Below are 24,920 nucleotides of genomic sequence, written 5' to 3'. Positions count from 1 at the left end.
AGTTTCAAACTGCTCTTGCTTTGAGCGCGATGTGAATCACACATGAAAGAGTATTTTCCCTCAGGCCGGGTCATCTCGGACGTTACAGGGTGAAAGCAGTCCGATTGAACTGAGGACCAAAAATTAACATTTAGCTGGTGTGTGTTTCCGGGAACACGCAGTCAGTGACATCCAAACGCACTGTCACCCGCTGCCCGCTCCGAGAAAGTCCTTCAAGCAGATTAGTTTTCGCTTTCCTGTCTCTGCTGCACATGGACAGTGAAAATCAGGAGAAAGATTTTAACCACTGCTCAACTGCGGTGGTGAAAGCAGCATAATGTGCCGTTTGTTTTCCCTGACGTCAGAGTTCTGAGTGGCATCGGTTGGGTTTAACGTATTCATGACCTGCTGCCTTGACAATAAAACGTCCGGGTGGTTGGAAGGCGCTGCGGAAACACCTGCCTTGCCAGTAAAGGTGAATTAAGTGGAGAACAGCAGATCATATATATATATATATATATATATATAATGTGTTCCATGCCTTAAAACAGGCATTTGTAGGAGTGAATGTAGAGTGTCTGCTGCAGGTGGCTGTTCCTCTATGTGTGTGGCCGCTGCATGTGGGAGGGGTTGCCGAGTGAGTGACGTCTCTCCAGAAGTGAAGAGGTGCCCGGTGCGTGTCCAGCTCTGAATGTGCGCTTCTGTGCAGTTTGGCTGTGACAAAGTCATAAACCAAGTCACGCTCTGTCCCAGACTCGCCTCATCCCTGTCCCAGCTCCAGCCGACAACAGGACATCGAACCCTGGAGTGTGCGCTCCAGTCTCGCTATGTTCGAAGTCCGGGACGTTCAAAAACCGAGGTACCACTGTATATATATATATATATATATATATATATATATATATATATATATATATATATATATATATCATACTTTACTGACAATCACCTTCTTTGAGTTTCAGCATTTCAAGAACCTGCACACAACTACAGACTAGATGAATTGGATGCTCTTCAGTCCACATGAAAAGAGCTGACGGGCAGGATTTGGCCCTCAGGCCATGAGTTTAACACATGCAATTTATAGCAACTTCTCCCTGCAAGTTGTGGTCAGGGGGAGGAAATCTGAGCATTCTAATAGGAGAAACCATTCCCTCCAAATGTATTTGCTGTAATAACTTTTTAAACTGGTAATTTTATGAGATAGTTTTTTCAGATATGTTTATTATACATGTTTGATTTAAATATTCCAGTAATGCTGGGAAGTGCTTTTGCATATTCAGAAGTTGAACAACATCATGTGTCCGCCACATTTTCTCCAGCCTTCCAGAAAGTCTAGATGTAGCTTGTAAGTACAGGTTTATTAGAAAATCTCCTCTCTTCCTTCATCCCTCTTCAAGGCAGCGGGGCGGGGCTTCGGGGGTCTGTGGGCGGAGCCGCTCCTGGAGCTCCAGGTGGTCGCGTCTGCCTCAGAAACTCTTCAAATTCAGCCACAGTCGACGTCGTCACGAAGCCGGAGTCGAACTTTTTGGGCGCTTTAGCAAATGAATGAAGTTTACCAGGGAGATCTCGCGAGAAGTGCGGTGCCTCTGAACATCCACTTTATCTCAGACGAGGAGCCTCGCGCTCGCTGATAAGTGGACATTAGCGCGAGCGATCACTGGCGCTGAACTTGAGCGGTTTCAGGAGGATCTGAGCCTCGTCTCCGCCGTGGAAATGTTCCGGAAAAGCAAGAGCAAAGTGCTGGTGGAGTATGCGTCGGAGGAAGACGACATGTCCTGGCACCACCACCACTCCTACAAGGTAATACATGTCTTATTACCATTTGACATACGCACATCAGCGGTTTGATCAAATGTTAAGTAGTTTCATCTTTGTGTCATAATTTATATCTGTATATGTTAAGTCATTTTTAAGATTGAAATCATACGACAAGAGCGTTCAGTCATTATTAATAATATTAAATGGTAAAAATAGTATGGTGCCTTGTTGAATAATCGATTCAAATATAATGTGATAATGTTTAAAAAATAGAGATTGAGAGTAGAGTTTTTAAATGTTATTTCTTCGTCAAATGTATCTATCATGCAGGAAGTGAGGGACACACTGGAAAATTCAAGTTGCCCGGTTAGTTACCGGTTAGTTACCGGTTAATTACCACATTGATTCATATTGTTAACCGTTGCTTGCAACCCTCTCTCCATGGCTCGCCATGACAGGAACCATCCACAGGTCAATAGGTCATCTCATGCTCAGCACATGTGATATGGAATCCCCCTTCACATGCCTTTTGTTGATTTCCAAAGTTCACTATGTGACTCAATAAAGGTCAAAGGAGTGTCGTTAAAAAATCCTTAATAAAAGTAAAAGTCAAAGCGCAAGAAGGCATCATTGTTGCAGTTGAATCAGGTGAGCAGCTGTGTGTGTGTGTGAGAAAGTGTGTGTGAGGCCTTGAAGTGTCGCCATCAGCATTTGTGAGCAGCTGTCAAGTTGCTAGCGCAGAAAATCCCGACAGAAGCATGAAGTGTCGCCATTTCCATCCGAACTGACAGGTCTGAGATGAGTAACAATCGCACGAGGTAACTGTGTTTTTGTGACTATAAAAGTCTTCGTTTGGTGCCCCAACCAGTTAACTGGGAAGTGGGAAGTTGGAGCTAGGAATGAACGATCATTCATCGAGTTGAGTGTCTTCCAGCTACCAAAGTCAGATAGTCGCGTCCGGGTAAGCTGTTCTGTCTGTTACTAGAAAAACCCGCCGTATTAACAGGAAATCTGTTCATATTTTGTTGAATTTCATTGATTCACAACTTCTACTTCCTGTTTACTTTGGTGTAGCCATCTTAGCATCACTTTCCGACTTGGAAATCTTACATTGGGTGATGTTACCGGGGGCAATTCTGGGAATTTCCCAGTTGCCACTGCAACTGGAACACAGCAAATATTATTACAAGTAACATCCGACTTACAACCTGCTTGACTTACTTCCACCCGTACTTACAACCACGGCCAGGAGATGCTTTTTTGCCAGTGTCTGGCACCGCACCACGTGGCAGCCCGGCATTGCGTACGACAGTTACGGCAGCACAGTATCCCAGCATCTCACTCTGTGATCTACCATTACAGTAGCACCTATTAACCCTCCGGTCAGCTATTTTGAATGGCATTCGACTTAGGTCCAATCCGACTTCGGTTCCGATCTGGTCGTAAGTCGGATGTTACTTGTACTGCGGTGACATGTTTGGGACAACATGTTTCCAAACCATCAAATCAGATGTGAAGACATTAACGGTCACAGAAGTGAAGCACACTAGACTTCACAGAACACCTGTCGTGACATGAAGCTGTTTTGATGGCAATGAGCGTCGCTCAGCTGGAAGAAGAAAACTCTCTGTTGCCCACTCGATTCTCACAGTCACTAAGTGGTTTCCAAGAGGTAAGCTGAGCTCAAACCAGACCAAAGCTGCTCCCTTTCACCTTAAATTGAACCATTTTTGTTGCTTTTTTGAGGTACATCTGGCTGGGAGGAGTCCACAGGACAGACCCGACTCACCAACCAGTCTGACTTATCATACCTATCATAATAATAATTAGATCTATACCCACAATAGCAGCGTGGTTATTAGTTATTTCCAACAATTATTGTGAAATAAAAAAAAGATTGCTTCAACAATACGCCATTCTTTCCAGGATGTCCTCTGATAGAAGAAATCTCTGAGATGCATGTGGCGCCTTAGAAATTCTTTGAAAAAAATACCACCTCTGAAAGTCTCACATCTCTCATGTCAGAGTTTGGAAAAGCTGACCCACAGCTGCCTGTTTTTAACTCCCACCCTGGGAACTGACGCATGTGGCCCGTCAGTGGATGTCCGCGAGCTGTCCTGAGGTCCAGTCCGAGACATCGGGGAGGTCTCGCAAGCTCACCATGTTAATAAAACACCGCCTGAGGTCAGGGGTTGTGCCAAGTCATGTCGTAAACACGCTGGAGAATTGCTCAGGAGGAGGCCGGCATAAACATGTTGGCTTTCTTTATTAAAAATGAAATTGAATTTCTCTGAGGTTTAGAAGAAAAAAAGTGCAATGTATGTCAAATTATTGCTGCGACTCAGACTGTCTCTGTATAGAAAACACATTGCACAGAACCACCTCAGTATTTTGGGGGCAGATGACCAACTTTTTCAACATATATATATATATAGACTTCCGTTTTAAAGAACTGGAGCTCCCTGTCAACTGTTTCATGCTTCATGCTTCACAGGGTTAAAACATGTTCCTGGATTATGTGTCATTCTTTTAATATACTTGTTTAATAATGTATGGTGTCAGAGTATCACAGTGAGATGATTTAAGCAACTGTAGGTTGAACAGAAATTCAAAATAGGTCCAAACAAAGGTAGTTGACTAATCGAAAGAATAATGAATAGATTAATCGACAACGAAAATAATTGTTAGTTGCAGCCCTAATGTATCTGTACTGTATTCCTCACAGGTTGTTGGTCAAGCTTGTGGACTCTCTTAAGTGTTATCAGGCATTTTACGGTCAACTCCCGCCTTGCACTCACTTACCACGCTGGCGTTCTTCCCGTACGCTCTGAGATTGAACTGACCTCAGGCCATCAAGGATCAACAGAAGTAATAGCAGGCGGTCTAGACTAGTCAGCTGGCCTCTGCTGGTTCTGTTTACTCTCCGGCCCATATGTTTGTGTAGCGTAGATGTCAGGCGAGGGACGTGCTCCTCAGGTGGAACGTTACACGCCAGACTGGTACAATACAGTTGAGACTCGCGCAGGAGAAAGCTGTAAAGAATGCGAGATAAGGTGTCCCTGTGCTCCCGGGCGACTACTTTGTCTGCACCTTCTCTGAAGTTCAACAGACTCCAGTGGGTAACTGCTATGGAGTGAGTGATTTCTGCAGGAAACAAATGCACTGACAACTTTTCATAGCTTAGCAGCAGTGTTGGGCAAGTTACTTTAAGTTAGTAACTTAGTTACACTTGCTAGTTTCCTCGTTCAAAAGTAACTTTTTTTAATTCAAGTCACACAGCACTTTGAAAGTAACTAGTGACTAGCAAAAGTAACTTTTTTAAAGCTGTATATTATAGCGGAGCTCAAACATAATCATCTTGGAACAGTAACAGTCATCTGCCTGGGTCGGGAACCAGCAACATTGGGTCAGAATCGGCCCCATATATGTTTGTGTGGCCTGCTAAATAAAGGCCATCTATTGGTCTATAAGCACGAACCCACTTCAAGTGCAATCCTATTTCAAAGTCGCCACTTAGTGACCTAAAGGTGAGTGCAAGTGAACAAATGACAATATTGAAACTTTTGATGGGAATATCTATTGTAATCATTTAGATTAGAAACTATACTTTTAGCAGTGCAAAAACAGAAATAGTAGTAGCAGGAACAAACACTAGTGCCAAACCGATGCTGACAATGATCTCAACAGCAACACAACTGGAAACACGAACTGCAGTGACAACTCCACAGCTGCGATAGGCAGCATGTCTTCCACAACATCCCTCGCTGCTACTAGTATGTTCAACTGCTTCTGAGATGAAGGCTGTGAAACAGGTGTCCCGGAGTCAAGCTACTGCTGTTTGGCTGCAGTAGCTTCTCCTGTGGCATCAGACCAGCGTCTGCTTCGGCCTCTTTTCCCGCGAGCTTGGTTGATCAACGCGTGCACTTTCTGAAGATGTTTCGCCAGACTGTAATTGCTCGTTTTGGGCGTGTTTTCGAGCCTCCACGCCGCTACATTATTTCTCTGATCCCACACCGTCATCGATATTTTTTGAGAGGAGAGAGACTTGAGAACACCTGAACACACCACCTTTTCTTATTTTAAGCTAGTGAATCAGCCTAGCAGTCGCTTAAATACAGAACTGTCTGGAGAACGCTGCTCTTCATGGTCACTGATATCACATCTACATGATTCTAAAAATGAAAGTGACTGTTGGTCTGCAGCTTAAAGGTCTTACATACCGTCATAGCAGCAGTCGAATTCCTTTGTGTGGAGTCTGTATTTGAAGCCGGATCAGAGCCCCTTTGATCAAGACGGCCGCACATTAGTCGTGAGAGGGGCTCAGAACAGGACCATCAAACAGGGATTATATCGAAAAGCTGATTTATTTTATGCGTCACAGACGTCTTTTTATGAGTCGAAAGCCAGTTAGATGATGAGGCGTCCACTCGAAATGGAAAAGATGGAGAACACACCTTCTGTGAAACCACATGCAACAAGTAAGATTAAAGCGTTCATTTACTCTGATGCAACGTACTTGGAGTTTGTGTAGTTAGACACACATGTTCTTCACTTAAACAGCCTTGTGATTATTTACTTCAGAAAAAACTAATGAACATAACAGATGTTAACAGTATGTCAAGGTTAACAGCTAGGAGTCATAAAACATTTAACAAAGTAAACAGGTTTCTTTCATTTAGTTCCTTCATTTTCCACATTAAAAATAATTTTGTTGAAGCGTTCTCATCATGTTTAGAATACATAGTATTAGCATTTATTGGTATTTGGAGTGATAGAATATATTGTTTTTATTTTATGAGATAACTTAAATTATTCTGATTTTGATTTAGAAACTATCGTATTTTACATTGTTTTCTTCAGTACAAATTCCTATATTTTCATTTTTTTCAACCAAAATCTTATTTATTCAAGTTAATAAAGTGTGAATTTAAGTATTTGTCAGGCAGTGTGAGAGCAAATCTGGATTACATAATAATGAATGACATTTTATTGTTGCTGTGTGCGTGTGTGTATATGCCACAGAAGCATTGGTGTCCTTGAATATCCCCAAAGTTACCAGTCTTTAAATATGTGCTTTTATTGTGTAAACCAGGTGCGATACCCATCAGAAAGTGTCCCTGAGGCGTCTGCTTTTTTCTCTCTGTGAGCTCCTTCTGGTGTCTAATGTTTTTACATCCCACACTGCACTGACTGATCACCGTGACGGCGCAGTGTGTAGCAGACTCTGCTGAGACACGTCCGACCACCGTCCCTGGCTCGCTCTGGTGTCACTACATGTCTAACATCTCTGATCATCTACTGGAATTGCTGTAATCTCCCGCTTCATGTTTGATGTCTTCACATATTTCCGGGCGAGTGCAAGCATCTTTGTAGAGCGATAATCTTCATGCCATAGAAGCCGAAATACGAATGTCAGAACACATCAAAACTGCCGATAAAACTTCAATAAACTGATGTGTGAGCGTGTACATCGGTGTATCTTGTTGTTAACTGTTGCGATGCGGGTGAGATTATGCAATTTCCGAAGCTGTTTTACTTTAAACAATGGAGCCAAGAATAGTCCTGAGTTTATTTACACCTTATGACATACTATGCTGGAGGCTGTTTGTCAGGGCAGCCCTTTGTTCCAGTGCTGTGACTTCTCCTCCTCTTCCTCAGACGCCATCCCTCCATCTTGCCCCCGTCAACCTCCAGAACAAAAAAATCAAACTAAAAAAACATAAAAATCATATAACAAAACACATAAAAATCTTCTCTTTCTGCTGGAAAGCTGTAGCGCGTGTTTGTGTTGGATGGCTTTTCACTCACCTCCAGTGTGTTTCTGTGTGTTTCAGGACAAAGACATAGAAGGAGAGGAAGAAGAGGAGGAAGCTGTCACAGCTGTATCCAAGGTAAACATCAATCTACTTACTCACAATTCAGTGTGTGGACTTGGTTACTTTTGACAGCTTCGTGTTCCCAGACAAGCTGAGGTGGAATCAAACGTTGGACAATACCAAACAAAAAGGATGTATTGAGCCACTTTGAAATGATTATTTACTTATTTCTTACAAACCTGACGCTGCCCTAGATTCATCCAAACCCATCGGCTACATTTGAGGAAAAGCAGAAGCCACGTCTGTGTGTGTTGATCTACTCATATCTTCCATTATCAGCAGCAAACCACCTTGTTTTGGTGTGTTTTCCTACCTTTATCTTCATCTCCGATATACGCAGTTGTTAACCTACTGAACCATTTCGATCCACAAGCAGGAACCCAGGGAACAATGGAGGTTTTATTTCTTAATTCCTTTAAGTTCAGGTTGTAATGCTTATTAAGTGCTTACCGTGGCAGATTAAGATTAAGAGTCTATCCATCTGTTTGTGGGCCGGTTCTTGGTGGAGCCAGCCTTGCTTACATATGTCACCCCACTTTGTTGTTTGGCCTGTGAGTCAACATGTCGATGGAAAAGTGAGTGCGTTCCTCTACTCCTCTGTGTCTGTGGGCCATTCGAATCCATCAAACACAATCTGTCTCCCTCCATGCTTCTCACTGTTGAAGAGACACCACATGTACAATTGTAACGCTCCCACAAAGACCACTTGATGGAGTGACTGACTGATATTGTTATTGACTGTTTATGAACTGTATTTTATTTTGAAAGGTAATGGATGCTTTTAATTCGTTGCTCTGCTTCACTTTCTCTGAAGTAAAGGGCTTCAGCAAAAATAGAATAATATTAATAAACCTAAACGCAGCAGAAACAACAGCGGAATCTCAAGGTTAGGGGTCGCTGTTGCTCACGTGTGCAACAGGCTTTTACCGAGCGAAGCGTTCGAGCGTCCTGGGTGCACCTTTTTTTGAAAATGGGACGCCCTATTTTTAGGCCAGACACCTAGAGAACGCCCTACTTTTCCTCCACTGTTTTGCCTGCTCAAGCCTTCCCATCAGTCACTTGGCCATTGCCATGTTGTTTTCCCGACCACATCTTGGTAATAATCTCTGTCATAATTCTGTGACGCAACAAGCAGGTTTGGGGAGAAGCAGTGAGTTTGCCCCGAACATGAAGAGGACAGCGAGGCAGCGGACCTCTGTGAGGATATTTGGTCTGTGTTGGGGGGACACAGTCTGAAAACGCAAAACACAATTGAGCCAAATATTGCCTCAGAATCACACAATTCAGTGGAGGATTAAAATGCCAGATTGTTGGCGTTGTTCTATTTGTCAAATTATACAGTACAGGTATAAAATTTTGAAAATGATACAATGTTTTATAACTTGTCTAGGAAAATACATAGATAACAATAAAATAAAATAAAACTAAAATACATACACAAAAAAACAATGGGGATCTTACAATAACTTATAATTGCAATAGGGTTGGATTTCTTTGCTGCAACAGAGAGGTCAAATGCTCCGTCTATTGTATTTCTTCAATAATATCAGTCCAACTTACTTACATACATCATGTCCATCAGCCTTCAACCAGTTCATTGTAATAGCTTTTCTAGTAGAAAGCATCAATATTTTAAATAAATATTGACCACTTTGTCGCACCTGTGAGGGCAAGAGTCCCAGCAAACATATCTGCGCATCCTTAAGTTACAGTTACATTCAAATATCTCCTCAAGAATATTTAGAACATTGTCCCGGAATATTTGTATTTTTTATATGAGAATGAGAAGCATTCCTGTGTCCACATTTGGACATGGTGGGAAGACCTTCAAGGTGACTGGTCTGGATCACCCTGGGAACACGGTGATGTGTAAACAGCGATTAAAGGATGTGGGTCTGCAGGCTGCCTGTGTTAGTCCCAAGTCTTGTTGTCAGCACAGATCAGTTGATACAGTCCTCGCACAGGTCTCATAAGCAAAAGGCCAGCACCTTATCTTCTTCTCATACTCACACACGGAGCCACAGTGTCACTCCTGGAGGTGACTCCGTTCACAGGATGTGTTTCTGGACCTGTGCTGGTGTTTGGGAGGATAAGAGGAGGGAAGGAAACGTAGCATTCTTTCAAAGACGAGGGCTTTGGGGACGGGAACAATCGGGCTGAGGAAAAACAAGTCTGCAAATAGAACTGGCATTGAAAGTGCAGGAGTTTGGCTCAGCATCACTTGTTCTATTCTGACATCAGGCCTCGCAGGCGACATGGATCTGGAGGGTTACGCCTTCATTTACCTCCATTTCATTCTGCCTCGGTGGAAGGCTCAGTTCAGGTCCGATCATAGTGTGGGATCAGCAAGGCAGATCATAACTACATCTTTTGTACTCATCACTATTTTGTTTATTTTATTTATTGATTTAAAATTTATTTTCTAGATTTTTTGTCATTTTTTTTATTTTCAAGGTTGCATTTATTAGATTATTCCTTGGTCTTTTCAAACAATAATTGCTTTTGTTTAATAGACTGAATAATTTACATGATTTTGGAAAGAAATTAATTGTAAAATAAATTATATTATATTAAATCATATCTTTATTAATTCCAATAATAATAATAATAATAATAATAATACACAATTGATGTATTAATGACTTTTTATTGCTTTAATAAGTTTGTTTTATAATAGATTCATAATAATAATTAAGGAAATATTATTTATATCAACATCTTAATTCTGGAAGCAGTTTCTTTCTGCGATGACTTACTTTAATATGTACATTATTTTAGTGTGGAATTCTTTCCTAATCTCTGAGCTTTAAGATCTCAGCTTGTCATGGAAAAAACAGTGAAATAAAGAAACTTATTGTTCTGCTGTAGGTAAGTGGACGTCGGTCCCCCACTTGGAGATCTCGGCGAGCTGCTCACTGCGTATTTGGCTGCCGGGTAGATTAGTGGGCACTGATCTGCTCCGAGGGGCCACGAGGTGAACGCACAACTGCACATAGTCGAGTCTTTGTATGTGCACACGTGCACGCACTCAGGCATACAGCACCTGACCCCTGATATCTCTGGTTGCATGCAGCAGCAGAAGAAAGTGAGACGGATGAGATGACTCATGTTTGGAGACGTTTCTCTGAGTGAATATGAGTTGTACTCATCCGCTGCTTTGTTACTTTTGAAGGACACTTTCTGCGTCACATAGTTAAGACTGGAATTCTTCACATTTCAGCATGTATTCTGAGGTCGGTTGAGTTTGTCGTGATCTTCTGAAAAGTCTGTATGATCTCTTCAATGTTGGCCAGGCACTTTTGTGTGGCATTGTGTGATGTTAGTGGGGAGCTTCCATGTGTCACAGCAGCTGATGAGGCTTCTGTCTGGATCACTGGTGAGATAGTACATGACTGACTTTACTGAAGAAAGGTGTCATGAATTTCAACGTCAACGAGGGAAAAATTATTGAATTATTTCCTGAAAAAAAATATTTGGGAACAATCAACAGCTCTCATAAGAAATGTCCTATTTATTCCACCATCACATTGCCATGGAGTAAATAGTGGAGTCCTAGTTTTATTCTGAGGAAATTGAAATGATGCAATCATGTAAAATGCAGCAATCCTGTTCACGCCCATATATTCCTTACGTTTACAGTATTTATTATTAGACTTTTCTGTTCTGTTTTCTGTTTTGTTTTCAATATTTCCATTGTTTTCACAATTTCTTTTTATATTAATTACAATATTTTATATTTATTATGTATTTTTATGTTCTCTCTCTCTCTCTTTATATATATATTATATATCAATAAATATTCATTACAGTTTTTATTTATTGCATGTAAATGTAGCTCCATCTATATGTCTATTGTTTTGTTATTTTTCTCCAACATAGAAGCTCAGAATATATGTTTTTAGAGTTAAGCGATGCATGGCACATATTAGATAAGTCTGCAGTTGATATTCAAACAGGAGAAGAACTGTAAAAAAAAGTCTTAAGTTAAAACACAAAATGAGCATAGAAGGAAGCTGTCACAACACTGAGTAGGGACAATATTAACACTCGCTGGGTGGCGAAGTGGGTATGAAGAGCGTAGTAGTGACTAGATAGGTGAAGGTGGAGGAGGCTGTGACTTGGTCCTATGACAGCAAACACCAAACAAGGAAGTAGAAAGCTACACTTCAGGGAGCTATTTTCTGATCACACAGTCATAAACCAGCATCTCTGACTGTGTCATGTTTGGAAGGACATCCTCTGTGTTTACGTTTAATGTACTGAAGTTTTTCTGTCCGACCAAATGAGCTTCATCCGTGGTTCTCAGGAACCTATTTTTAAATCAAGCACCGGAGAAACAATAGAAGGTTGTGCGGGTCAAACACATTCATCATATAAAGGTTGTGAATTCTGAGAATGTTTGGATAACGCACGGATGTGAGTAGGAGTAAGCATTTTGACCTTGGCGGTTGACATTGGGAATTCTTCGCAGGCACGAACGCCGCGGCAGCCAAAAGTTTGCTCCATCATTGCGGAGAACAGCGGGATCAGAGCGCAGGGGGAGGAATCCTCCTGCCACAGGGAGGAGGGCGAACAGGGGGAATGTTTATTCGCATGTCGCTCATACTTGAAACTGTTAACCCTGTTGCTAGTGGGAACATTAGTGCTACCTGTTCTCAAGATGTTTAATAAACACGATGAGCATTTCCAGAAATAAAGAGTGAGATCACATTTACTGCTGTTTTCAGATTATTCCTCTGCTCTGAAATATAGAAACCAGTGATGAATAAAAGGTATTTTAAAAATGTATATCCATCATCCGTCCAGGTTCCTTCTCCCCTCCCCTCCTCCTCCTCCTCCTCTTCGTCATTATGAATCACGAAGACACATCGACGGAGACGAGGGGATTTAGCTGGGAAATTGAAATGCTGTGCTGTTTCCCTCAGGAGGCCAAAGTGAAGAAGATTATATCCAAGAAAGAGAGGAGGGAGAAGAAGATGTTCTCTACGAAGGACGATGAGCATTTGTTGTTGACCGGAGTTCAGCTGGCTGATCGCAGAGGGTGAGATCACATGACTCAGCAGGAGACAAATGACAAGGTTTAATACTGATTTCTTCAGATGTGATGTGTTTCCTAGACCAGAGGTTCTGAACCGAAAACAAAGCAAAACCTTGTCAAATGACATGAAACCATGCGATCATTGCAAATATATTTATTTGTCACGGTAAAGTCCAACCAGCACCAGAACCAGGTGCAAGTCATGTTCATTAAATTTATTAAAGAAAAAAAAATACACTTGATGCAAACTGAATAAAATAAATATATTAAAAAAACATGTCTAAAAATCATGAAATAAAACTAATATATTTTATTTAAACTCCAAAGAAGATATATATCAAGTGTAAATGAAAGCATTGTATCGCTATGTTCTAATTCATTTTCAAAACTGCTTCACTGTTAGGGGGGCGCCATCACTTTCTTTATCATTCTTTCTTTTCAAGAACTCCTCCACTGTTGTTAGCTGTCACAGATTTGATGCTATTCAGTGACACACTACTGCCACCATATGTGGCTAATGTATTAAAACTGAGTGTCTTGCGGCCCTCACGGCCCAAAGGTGTAAAACAAAAAAACTTTTAGCGTCCCTCTAGGAGGCGCTCGCGGCCCAACCATGGGCCCCGGCCCTGTGTTAAGAATCACTGTCCTAGATCACTTTCTAAGCAGTTCTTTCAATTCTTAGACCCCTGTTATAATGTCAATATTTCATCTCTAAATTGTGTCTTTCTTTTTTAAATTTTCAAGGTTGAAAACATTTTAGCTCAGTAATCTACATAAGAAGTAAAATACTGTTTACTTATTTTTATGCTGTCAGTAATTACTAGCACTTTATTCTATATGTTTTAAACAACACTGAGCAAGTGAGGATACTTTTGGTATTTTCTGTAAGGAAAAACAATAATAATTTCTTTGCAACATAAAATGTCACAGTAGTGTCAGTGACAAACTGGATGCGCTACATGTTTTAAAGTATATGTGTGACACTCTATTTGACTTATGCTCCGCCCCCTATTTCATCATACAACGTTGGATGTCTCAGTCGGATGGTGGGAGAAATCTCACCAGCCGGAGTTGACAATCCAAGATGGCTTCCCCAAACAGAACGTTGGTTTGGAGGTGGCGATCCTCTTCCTTATCTGACAAGGCTACCTGTTTGTAACTTGTTTGTGCTTCTCTTTAGGTCTCACAAGAAAGTCAAGGATGAAGAGAAAGAGAAGAAGGACAAGCCAGAGAAGGGACTCTGCTTTTGGGAAAGCATCACCATGACGATGAGGCAGATTTCACCCACCAAAAAACTGGAGAAGATGGAGGGCTGGGAGCCGCCTCAGCTGGAGAGCGAGAGCGACGACGTCCTGGAGGAGGAGGACGGCACTGAGAACGGGGACTCCTCCGGCTCCCTCCCAGACTCTTTAGGGCTGCCGCTGGAACTGGCCATGTGGGAAGGTCGGGGTCTGGAGGAGGACTCGTCCCGCTACGCTAACCTGTCCGACCCAAAGGACTGCGCGGCGCCGGTCAGGTGGACCGCCCGTGCCAAGGTCAAGCTGGCCGGCATCAGCAGGATGAGCAGAGGGATCGTGTCGGAGGGAACATGGGAGGGATTCAAGTAGCCACTGGACCATGAGGAGCTCTGTCGAGGCTCCGAACAGAACGTATGAAGTTGTTTTCTGAATCATGATGATGACGAAAATATTATCAGAATGTTAGTGAGCAGAACTCCGTTGTCTTCATGGTTTCCTGCTGTCAATGAAAAAAACATCCCCTTTGACATGTCATGTGACCAGCAGCAATACCCTGCCAAAATGAAACATGAACATAGACATAGAGACAGTAGTTCATCTAGAATCCAGCAGCAGGGATGAAATGACTTCAACTGTTGCTGGTGGTTCAAGTGCTGTGTAAGCAACCATGATATGAGATAAGGTTTCCTTAGGTCATGCTGTTTTATTGTCAATGTTAAAGTGATGTTTTCTGCGATGAACCGTGTTTCCAGGATCCTGATGTGGACTCGACTTGATCAATTTATCCGCTGTGTGAGAAACAGATTTCCTGACTGACTCTATGGAAAGGAAGGAAGCCAAACATTGAGATTTTCCTGGCGAAATATTATTTTAAAAATATGTGTCTTTAGGTTTGCAACACAATTCTTATTCCTGCTAAACACGTTCCAACACTGGCTGGCGAACAACCATTTCCCCAGAAGCTTCAATATTTTTAAGAGGAAGCACATTCACCGCTGCTCCTTCAAAGTTACTTGCTCCAGCGTAAGCACAATACTTATCATTTTGTTGACTGTTTATTTATCTGAGGAGCCTTTTAACCACCCAAACCTGGTGCTGGTGAACCCAAAAAAGAGTAGCGCTTTAGCTCACCATCAACCTCCTTTAAGATCAGTTTGACAGCTTGAAGTTTTCATGCAGGCATGAAAGTGCTTACTTCTTTTCACTGGTGTGTGCTTCATGGACTAAAACTGCAACTGAGAAGTACCTTACTTCAACCTCTGTGTCTTAAGATTGGAGATTATCTGAAGAGTGGTGCGCTGTTTCTGAGGTCGTTTCTAAGGAGAGCAGTGACACCCTCGGCATATAAAGTGCCTTCAATCAATAGAAAAGTCGTGTTCAAGCTGAGTCATCAATGAGACGCCGCAACGCCGAGGTCATCAAACCACAAGGATTAGTCCAGAGTCAAACTCTTAAGCTTTGTTTGATTTGTTTGATTCAAGATTTGAATAAAAGCTGGTCAGTTCTTCTGTGTTGTCTGAGGGTCTGTGTCGGCGTCGCTGCTCTTCCTCAGACGTGGTGGTCGCCTCCAATAGTTCTGAGAGTGAAAACCAGTATTGTTTGGGTTCATTTTTCGATAAGATGAATCAACATTTTGGGCTTCCAACAAGGAGGGTGAAAACTAGACAAGGGCTAGAACAGGGACAGGAACGGTCAAGGTCTGTGGCAAAGACAGGAGGACTTGGAGGACTCGAGACATGACTTGTATTTGAGGAATATAGATCAGGACTTGAAAGAGGCACGGAGTCTAGTAGAGGTGAGACCAAGGCACGATGAAGAATAATCCAGTATATATATATAGATCGAGATGACCAGGACTTCTACGGGTGATGGTATGGCCAATACTTGAAGGACGTAAATGACTTGGATCATGACTTGTACATGACTGATAAGGGTTAAGACAAAGACATGACCAACACTTCCAGGAGCCGTGACCAAATCTTGTCGAGAACCAGACCTTTAGCGGTCTAGACGTCGAGGACCAGGGGTTTTCACGGATCAGGATCAAGACCTGGATTAGATGTATGGGGGTTGGGATCTAGTCATGGTCACGCAACATAGACGTGACCTACATTTAGGAGTTCGGATCACAAGGGGGCCACGATTAAGAAAAGACTCAAAGAAGTCAAAGAAAGAACAGGACTTGCTGAGGTGAAAAAGTAGTCAGTCTGAATGTGAAATATGTGCTGAGATCAGTAGATAGAAAGTTACTTCTTCCTTTGAATCAGAGTAACACCACACACCACACAAACAGCACAGACAAAAGGCAACCCAAATGCTTTTTTGCAATTCCATAATTTAATGACACTTTATCCTTTAAAATGTTAGACATTAGAAAAGTCGACTATAAAAATCCCATTCATATGACACGTAAACACTGAGGTATACAATGTTAACACCATGAGACGGTCTTCACATGTTGAGGGTCACTGTGCATCTGTCTGTCCCCCAAAAACGTCATGACGATGGAGAAGAAGAGCGGAGCACAACAATACTATAGTTCACATGCGACCAGTTATTGCAGAAAACATCACCCTCTCCCACCCCCCAACACTAAATATTAACCTGTAGTAATACCGAAGACTCAATACATGAGGAGAGGTACAGTACTTTTCACCTAAATACTTGTGCAAAAATGGCAGAACTCTCGGCGTTTCTTGGTTTCTAATGTTGCGTGAATCACTGTTGTTCAGGAGGAGCTGTGGTGGAGGTGTGTTGTGAGCTGCTTTTCAAGCTGAACGCTAAAGCAGCTCACTTGTTTTTAAGAGTCACACTGGCTCAGAAAAACTTGAGGGTTATTTTCTCTAATCCACCAGTTGAAACAATAAACACAGGCTTTTGGGCTGTAAGTAGTTTTGTGTTCGGAAAAAATATACTAGAGGTCGGTAAAAGCCCTTTTGTTTTGGGATGTAAACATCATCATGCACACCCGAACACAAATAGCTAAAGCTGAGTTAAACCTAGAACTTGAAGAGGTCGATGAAACTCTGAGGTGAAATGGGGACCATGCGGTCGCCCGAGGTGATAGTACAAGGGTGTCCACTGTCCTGCAACACAAACAGAAAACTGTGGGACGCTAGATCTGAACAAAGATGGTTCATTTATGACAAATATAATGCAGTTATCACACACGCAACATAAAGGTCTTTTCAGTAACCACAAACAAAAATAACAAGGAATAATTATAGCAAATAAGTACACAAATACAAAAAAGAAATTGTACACAAATTGAAAATAAATTACACAAATAAATGTGGTTGTCATATATTGCATGACAGTATTTATATTTACAGTTATTGAGGGCTTTTCATGATTGAAAAGTACTACTTTTTTCAGTTAGAATACTGGAAACAGCAGGACGACAGGGATAGAACAACAGTAAGGTGAAAAGTACCTTGAATAAAACAGCCAAGTCGTGATCCTTCAGGGAGAAAAGAACCCAGAAAACAAGAGAAAAATATGAAAAGAGATGGAAAGCACTAAACGAAACCTCAACTTGGAGGAGAGCAGAACTAAATGAACCTTCCACCCATGAGATAAAACTGTTGATATCAAAAAGATAAGGACTTGAAATGTTAAAAGGAAGTCTTGATCAGATCAGGCAGAAGAGGCTTGAGTGTGTGTACCTGCCAGAAGACGACTCTGCAGTGATTGCAGAAGTACAGCGTGTCACTGTACTGTTCCCTGATGGGATAATGTCTGCGCAGGGTCAAATACATCCGTTTCCAGTCCACCTTATCGCTCTGCGTCAGCACCAGATTCCCACAGACCTGCCCACACAGACACATCGCTCTTCTCAGATCCACATGAATCCACTTGATATGGAGCTACACTTCTATTCCTACAGCTGTGTTAAACAAATTAAAACACTATATGTCTTTTAAAACCGAAAAGAAGAATGATGGATTCCTCATACAGAAAACAGAGGCTACCCCAGGCAAGTGTGAAGAACAAGCATGCCGAGACAAACGATAGTCGCCTTCGCCCTCTAGTGGTCATGAGGTTTCATTTCATCAACAGATTATGAGCTATTCAAAGGAGCTATTCCAAAGGCCTTTGCCAGGTCCATAAAAACAATACGAACTATATATATATATATATATATATATATATATATATATATATATATATATATATATATATATATATATATATATATATATATATATATATATATGTTGTGTATCATGTGTTTAAAATGAAAAAGAAATATTCGTCATGTTTTATCAACTTCATTCTTTTTCATAAAGAATTTCTTAAAATCATCATCAGTACGATCAACATGTTTGCAGGGCTCAGTCTTCAACCCTGCACTGTTCAGTGAGAGCTTACCTCTCTGCCAGAGAAGTGAAAGTGACAGAGCCTCTTCCACACGCCGGGGCTCTCGCTGAGCATGTGCAGACTGGGCGAGACTCTTCCCAGGTTGACCACGTCCCGGACATCAGATAACTTACTGAGGATTTTCGCTTGTGTGTGTAGCGGTAATTGGCTCAGCGGCATTCCAGCATGCACTTCCTGGAAGCGTGAAAAAAAAAAAAGTCAATCATAAAACCTTGAAAAAATGCTTAGGTGATACAGAAACAAGCGTGTTACTTTAGGAATCTGCAGGTTGCTGAGTTGTTGAAGCCATTTCAGAACCGTCTGCTGCCGACACATCCAGGTGGTTGTGTTTCCCACCAGCGCGCAGCGGCCGACTTGAACGGTCAGATTCTGCATCGCCGTGACCAGCTCCTGGAGTATTTCCCTGACGCTCCGAGGATTGTAGTGGTCTTCAAAGACTGAGAACAAAATAAGACTGAATGAGACAAACGATTACAACAACAACACTGACAGTTTAAACAGCCTTAAATAACTCAAATAGTTGATGTCACATTGAAGCATCACCAAAAGAGCCTCCTCTGTGGCACTATTTTCTCAAAAAGAAATAGTTTGTCTGCTCTCACAGGTCGATCAAACTAGCATAACTTTTACCACAGCAGATGAGAAGTAGTAGTACATATATAGCTGCAGTGTGGTGAGAGTTTGGGAGAGTTTAACTTTATCTTCATTCATCACTGAGGGTGGCAACGTAAATATATGTGAACTCTGAGACGTCCACCACACTTATGTTTTATGGTAATATTATTAGTGTACTAAAAATATTAATAGTGCGAAGAAGAGAGCTCCGCCGCTGCGCAATAGGTGGCGGTCATTCACTTTCAAGACTAGCTAGAATACTAACAAGCTGAAGCATCACCATTCATCTCCATGTCAATACCTTTGTGTACAATCTTCTCCAGTATATTAAAATAGTTTTTCTGGGCAGCGCCGCTCAGGGACGTCAGCTCACACCTCGCTATTAGCATCAGAATCTGAAGGGAAAACACACTGTCAGAGCTAATCTCAAACGAAACACATTGTGGAAGAGATTTATCACACAGTTGAGTTTTAAAATCTCAGCTCACTTTGGCAACGTAGTTGAACCTACTCAAGTCCTCAATTGCACAGGAGAAGTCAAGACGGTTGAGCGCCTCACCAAGCGTGCAGTATCCATGTCGCTGCGTTGCATAAGCAAGAGGGGAGACACATGGTGTCCATAAAATAAACACTGTTTCACTTCAAACTGCAAGAACCTCAATCTTTGAAGTGGAGTTTCCCACTGTGAACTCACTTCCTTGGTGCTGCCTTTCTGCACGCAAACCCACTTGTCTGTGAAAACAACTGAAAGAAGAAGAAGAAGAGAATCAGTAGAAGGACACACTGTCTAATATGAAACGTATTGTTTTCACTTATAGACGAAGCAAAAAAAAGTACTTCAAACATCATTAGGACCAGCATTTACTGAATGCTTGAAAAGAGAGCCCACGAAATGACGAAGGGAATTTAAACCTTAGTTATTTTATTTTTCCTAATGTCTTGTCACAATGTCATGAGAATTGAATTGCTCACATATGAAGACTCTCACTTTTCTTAACACAGTAATATCATCTTCATCGTGAAAAAACGGATGTGAAAGATGAAAATGTGGCAATAGTCATCTGTTCACGTACAATTTTAAAATCACATTTTATGACTTGTAAATAAAAATGTTTACACTCCTAAACAGCCTGAATCATGCTTTTCCTTTCATATTGTATGGAAACAACGTCAGTATGTTTAATAGACCGGCTGTAGCATACTTCATTTACTCTCTATGCCTGACGTTAAAAAAGAAGCAAATGCTCCAAAGCACCTGGAAGTGAGGAGATTATTTAGCAGTGTCACTGTGGGAAGGAGAGCCAAATGGAGCAAACCACCCAGAGTGTCAGGAGAGTTTCTCTGTTTTCAAATGTAGCTGTCCTTGTTGATACATGACAGAAAGCTGCACTGTGAGTTGCAAAGGCAGGACAGAGCGCACCACCGTCACACACAGAGTCCATTGAGCTCATGAAAGGAGACAGTGCTCACGTTGAACTTATTTATAATAAGTTAAATATAATATTTGCTGGTCAATTTTGAATCACAAAAATCAGCACCAAATACACAGATTTTTTTTTGCCGCCATCTGGACTGAGTTATAAGTAATGCTTGCAAACTGCTTTTCACAACTCCAGATCAAAGTTTGGCTTACTCCAAGTCACAATTTGAATTATCGCCTTATCTAAATGTCTGTTTTCATAAAATAGTATTTCATGTTTCACTGAGGCGATTTTGATACACAGACAAGTGATTCAGATATAAAAAAGTTACAAGACTACCTCAGACGCTATGATCAGAGAAATAAGGAGTCCAAACTTTAGCCTGCTGAGACAGTTGAGTCCACAGCTGCGAGCTTCTCTCCTTGCAACCAGCACAAATGGTGATCAGGCGTTGAAACTCACACTGAGATCTGGTTTTATGGTTGTTGAAGTCCTTCTTTCTCTTTGTGGTTGTGAGCTGACACAGGCTGTCGACAAACACATTTTCTTTGTTGGCACAGCAGAACCTGCAAGACATGGAGCGTGATCACGCAGACGCACAGCAACTGCTGGCGTGAAGCATTGACAAGCAACTGAACTGGGACCGAGAGAGAATTGCTTTATCTCATTACAACAGTTTGGATTAAATAAACACACACAGAGATCCTGGAAATATTTCAGCCTATTCGGGATTGGATTCCCATCCAGCTGAATTACAAAATAATGACCTTTCTCCTCAGGAAACACGTCTGATCGATTCCTCTTGTTTCTGGCAGCAGTATGAGCGACTGATATCACATTTGTATGACAGATAACAGTGGATGATATGGATGGAGTGATGAGTGATGACGAAATGATGAGCGCAGAAGTTTGTTTGTACAGTCTCTGAATCAACATTTTAAGGCATGTCCACAATCCCTGGTCTGCTGTGGAACACACTTCAACACGCCTTCCATATATATATATATATATATATATATATATATATATATATATATATATATATATATATATATATATATATATATTAATCGCAGTCTATGAATATTATAAGAATATTTGCCACAAGAAGCCACATTTGAATGAATTTGGTATATTACTGAATCGAATGAATGTACTTTAAATTCTCATAAAACTGAAATTCTTATACAAATATTTTCAAGACATTAAAAGAGCTTTATTGTGCTATTGTCAAACTGATGCAAAGTAAACAATATTTTGTTGTTTAAATGTATGTATGGGTCCATCATTTGATTCAGTAATACACCAAATTCATTCAAATAGAAAAAATGTGGCTTCTTGTGGCAAATATTCTTATACGATTAAACTGCCATTAATTGAGATTAATTAATCCCAAATTGTCGAATTAATTAGATTGTTTTTTTTCATTGAATCCCACCCCAAATATATATATAAACAAACATACAGGTATTTTTCATTGCAGTTAACACATTGTAAACGGGAACGCTGTGTTGCTATTCACATAAATAAAAACTGATCACTGATCAGTCTCATTAGATTTTGAAAAATCCTTCTTATCATTCAAACTGCCTTCACCAGAATTTTGTTTTTTTTTAATGCTCCCTATTTGACAGCCAATTGAGCGTTGAGCTGAAAGTATTTTTTTATCTTATTGAAGTGGCATAAACACTAACAGCTGAGCCACACGCTGCAGGAAGTGAAGTTGATCAAATAAGCGATAGCAGGATGGATTTTGTTGCGTTTTATTAAATTATCCTGCAAAAGAAATGCCTGAAGAAGAAATGATCATGTTATCAAAACATAACAAAGATTGTTTTCTCATGACAACAAGATCAGAAAATCTCATATGAGAGGTACGGCTTGTGCAGAAGTCTACACAGAAAGTTCTTGAGCCCAGACGGTTGGAACATGTGGAGAGGAGAGAGTCTTGGAGAAAACTATGACTACATAAATATTCAACCATAAATAAACTACTTATAACTACATAAGTGTATTAGCAACATATTAGCCTGTAATAAATCATAGTAAACTATTTAATTGAGTCTTGTTAAGCCTGACTATATTTTGCTCTGGAATTTTGTTCCTTCTAAACAAGACCATAATTACTGGTTATTTGCACTTAATAACATAGCAATTAGCTAATAATAGCTCATATAGTTTCCGACTCTACTGTCTTTGACATCCTTCACTTGGTTAGAAATTCCCTACCAACATTTGTAAATGCATGACCACAAGAGCAGGTTAAACAAGAACAGCCACCAGTCAAAGAGATGGTGTCACTGCTCCCATTTATTGCAGAACGTCCACTGACAAGATAATATAGTCTATTGTAGTCAAACAATTGATAAAGGCATCATTGTCACCTACAAGAGACATCTCTAACTAACCCTGCACATTATCTGTGGCTCAAATAGGGAAAAAGTGTTGATTCAGGGAGGGGAAAAAAATGTCTTGGGTCTTGTTGAAATGTATTTGAACTGGAATTGGTGGTGGCTTCAGGCACAAGGTAATAGGAGACAGCTGAAGCCCAGAGACTTGAAAAGCAAGGTTGCTGACTTGTTCACAATAGCTGTTGCACATATATGCACATGTTTGCACATGTTTGCACATATTTTTGTAAACGGAGCTTGTGTTGAACACATTTTTGTTTACATCCGTACAGACAATGGCAAGTCTCAGCACAACATGGTGTTGATTTGATGTGAGCTGCCAAACTAATGTTCAACAGGCATTGAAGCATGAACTATTATTTGGAACCTCTGCATTATGTAAGTACTGATTGCAACAAACCTGTATGATTACGGAAAACAAACCACTCCTGGCCATAACATGACCAAACATGCAGTGGAGTTGTAACTAATGGTATATACAGTACTAGAAGCATCGCACCGCTTATTAAAAAAACTACTTGAATATAAGAAGAGATGTACAAACAGATGATGTGAGACTTTCAGGTGGAGACCTAATTCCTGCTAAACCTGCATCTTCAACGAAGTGACTATAATCTCTTATGTAAACACACGTTTGTGCCTTAGTTATAATAAAACCCCCACTAACTACAGTGACACTAAAATGCTGAATAACACAGCGCCTGTGGTTGTGATGGGGCTCTGATCTCAACCAATCCAAAAGCAGATGAAAGAATCTTGATAGAATTACCTGAACGTGAGCAGATAATAAAACTCCTCAGTGCTTTTATTTGTTCATTTTTTGGACAGTAACCATTAGATATTGGTGAACCATTTTAGGTCATGTTATTACCATTTCCAAACTCTACAATTTGAGGATCTGGATTGGAAAATAAACACAAAGTAAATTTTCAAATGCGTAGTTTGGTCCAGTGCAGGACACAATCATCGTTGTGTCTTCTGAAGGTGTCAAATGGTGTTTGGTCCTGCGTGAGATATCATTAACTCATTACGAGTTAATGATATCTCACGCAGGACCAAACACCATGGCAAGCCAGGTTATTATTTTATTTATAAAAGGTAATGACTTGGATGAACACACCAGTGCGTTTATCTTAAAATAGGGGTGACTGTCGCAACATTTAACTAACTACTTTCATAGAAAATTATACAATTTTTTGCAGACAACAATGTAAAACTCAAAGACATTCAGTATGACAAATGTGTTCTACAATACCAGCCAACAGTGACAACATTTGAGCATCTCATTGTGATGGACTCTTACTGTTTGATGTCCAAATCTTTGTTGTCGTCTAACTCGTGTCCATAGCAGATGACCCTTCTCCAGCCGTGTTCTGTTCTTGTCCAGACCCACCCGGTCGACCGCCAGTCTTTGCCTAGAAAAGGCATGTCACCTGGGGAATGTCAGACGGAATAACCGGTGTCAGCAATTGTTTAGCAGGTTTTTCCAATACATTTATTGGAAAAGGTAATAAATAATGTTTAAAAATTTGACAAATTACTAAAATAAAAACAGGCAGGTACAGACTTTTTTTCAGCCTAACCAAATTTAAATAAAATAAAATAAAATAAATCTAATACTAGTACAAAAAATTATACACAGATAAATAAATTCATTTTAAATAAGATGCTTTTTCTTAGCATATCTGTCCATAGCTGGTCAATAAATATTTGAGGGAAAACGTGTCTATGGCGTAAATAAGCTTATTTGCACACAAAAAAACGATGTGACAGTCGATTTTAAGAGCAGGGAAAAAATTAATAAATACTTCAATGCATTTTTTTCAATGGAGAAATAAAACACCGACCTTAATCAGCTGTTTCGCCTCGTTTTTGCGTGCAGTCCGTCAGCATTTGCAGCTCACTCACCCGTTGTGCAGTAAATATTGACGGAAGTAAACACAGCGTAGTCTGTGCACTAATCCCCGCCTCTGCGACTCTCTGATTGGTCGAGCCTCCGTATTTATCTTGTTGCTACCGTCCGCGGCGCCCTTGATTGGCTAATTATTTCTGTCACTCATTTAGTTATTTATTTTTTTAATCCACAAGGTTTTGTTTAGATTTTTCTCCCGCACGTGACGTGGATCTGCGCTCATGCGCTCGTACAGCGATTGTTATGGGATGGGGGATGGGAGCAGACCCCAGCGACGAAGAGGAATTTT

At 40.8% G+C, this 24,920-nt stretch overlaps 2 protein-coding genes across 3 annotated transcripts; one reads left to right on the top strand and one right to left on the bottom strand.

The window, feature by feature from the left end:
- The first annotated feature begins 1,442 nt into the window (after positions 1-1,442).
- Positions 1,443-15,407, top strand: si:ch211-225h24.2 (uncharacterized protein LOC564539 homolog). Of its 2 annotated transcripts, XM_053880754.1 has the most exons (5): positions 1,443-1,782; positions 7,575-7,631; positions 12,542-12,657; positions 13,835-14,303; positions 15,164-15,406. In XM_053880754.1, exons 1-4 carry the CDS (start codon positions 1,696-1,698, stop codon positions 14,259-14,261), a joined length of 687 nt encoding a protein of 228 aa, XP_053736729.1. In that variant the 5' UTR covers positions 1,443-1,695; the 3' UTR covers positions 14,262-14,303; positions 15,164-15,406. The 2 variants fall into 2 exon arrangements, with proteins under 2 accessions (XP_053736729.1, XP_053736728.1); XM_053880753.1 differs by having other exon boundaries at positions 13,835-15,407.
- An 808-nt stretch (positions 15,408-16,215) lies between these two features.
- fbxo25 (F-box protein 25) lies at positions 16,216-24,688 on the bottom strand. Its single transcript, XM_053880751.1, has 11 exons — positions 24,567-24,688; positions 24,023-24,152; positions 20,771-20,874; positions 19,582-19,631; positions 19,376-19,468; positions 19,189-19,282; positions 18,525-18,709; positions 18,264-18,446; positions 17,558-17,701; positions 17,326-17,352; positions 16,216-16,978 (listed from the first exon to the last, which is right to left on the bottom strand). Exons 2-11 carry the CDS (start codon positions 24,145-24,147, stop codon positions 16,892-16,894), a joined length of 1,092 nt encoding a protein of 363 aa, XP_053736726.1. The 5' UTR covers positions 24,148-24,152; positions 24,567-24,688; the 3' UTR covers positions 16,216-16,891.
- Positions 24,689-24,920: the final 232 nt, after the last annotated feature.

The sequence above is a fragment of the Synchiropus splendidus genome, chromosome 12 (genome assembly GCF_027744825.2).
Source record: "Synchiropus splendidus isolate RoL2022-P1 chromosome 12, RoL_Sspl_1.0, whole genome shotgun sequence".
Classification (NCBI taxonomy): Eukaryota; Metazoa; Chordata; class Actinopteri; order Syngnathiformes; family Callionymidae; genus Synchiropus; species Synchiropus splendidus.
Note: the sequence above shows the minus strand (reverse complement) of the source record. Positions and strands in the feature narration are given on the sequence as shown.

What these genes read in the sequence shown, in the direction of transcription:
- si:ch211-225h24.2 (XM_053880753.1), top strand. Translation starts at nt 1,696, where the DNA reads ATGTTCCGGAAAAGCAAGAGCAAAGTGCTGGTGGAGTATGCGTCGGAG. An exon ending in CTGTCACAGCTGTATCCAAG is followed by an intron (nt 7,632 to 12,541) that starts GTAAACATCAAT and finishes TGTTTCCCTCAG; the next exon opens with GAGGCCAAAGTGAAGAAGAT. An exon ending in CAGCTGGCTGATCGCAGAGG is followed by an intron (nt 12,658 to 13,834) that starts GTGAGATCACAT and finishes GCTTCTCTTTAG; the next exon opens with GTCTCACAAGAAAGTCAAGG.
- fbxo25 (XM_053880751.1), bottom strand. Translation starts at nt 24,147, where the DNA reads ATGCCTTTTCTAGGCAAAGACTGGCGGTCGACCGGGTGGGTCTGGACA. An exon ending in CCATAAAACCAGATCTCAGT is followed by an intron (nt 19,632 to 20,770) that starts GTGAGTTTCAAC and finishes TTCTTCTTTCAG; the next exon opens with TTGTTTTCACAGACAAGTGG. An exon ending in GCAGAGTCGTCTTCTGGCAG is followed by an intron (nt 17,353 to 17,557) that starts GTACACACACTC and finishes TTCTCCCTGAAG; the next exon opens with GATCACGACTTGGCTGTTTT.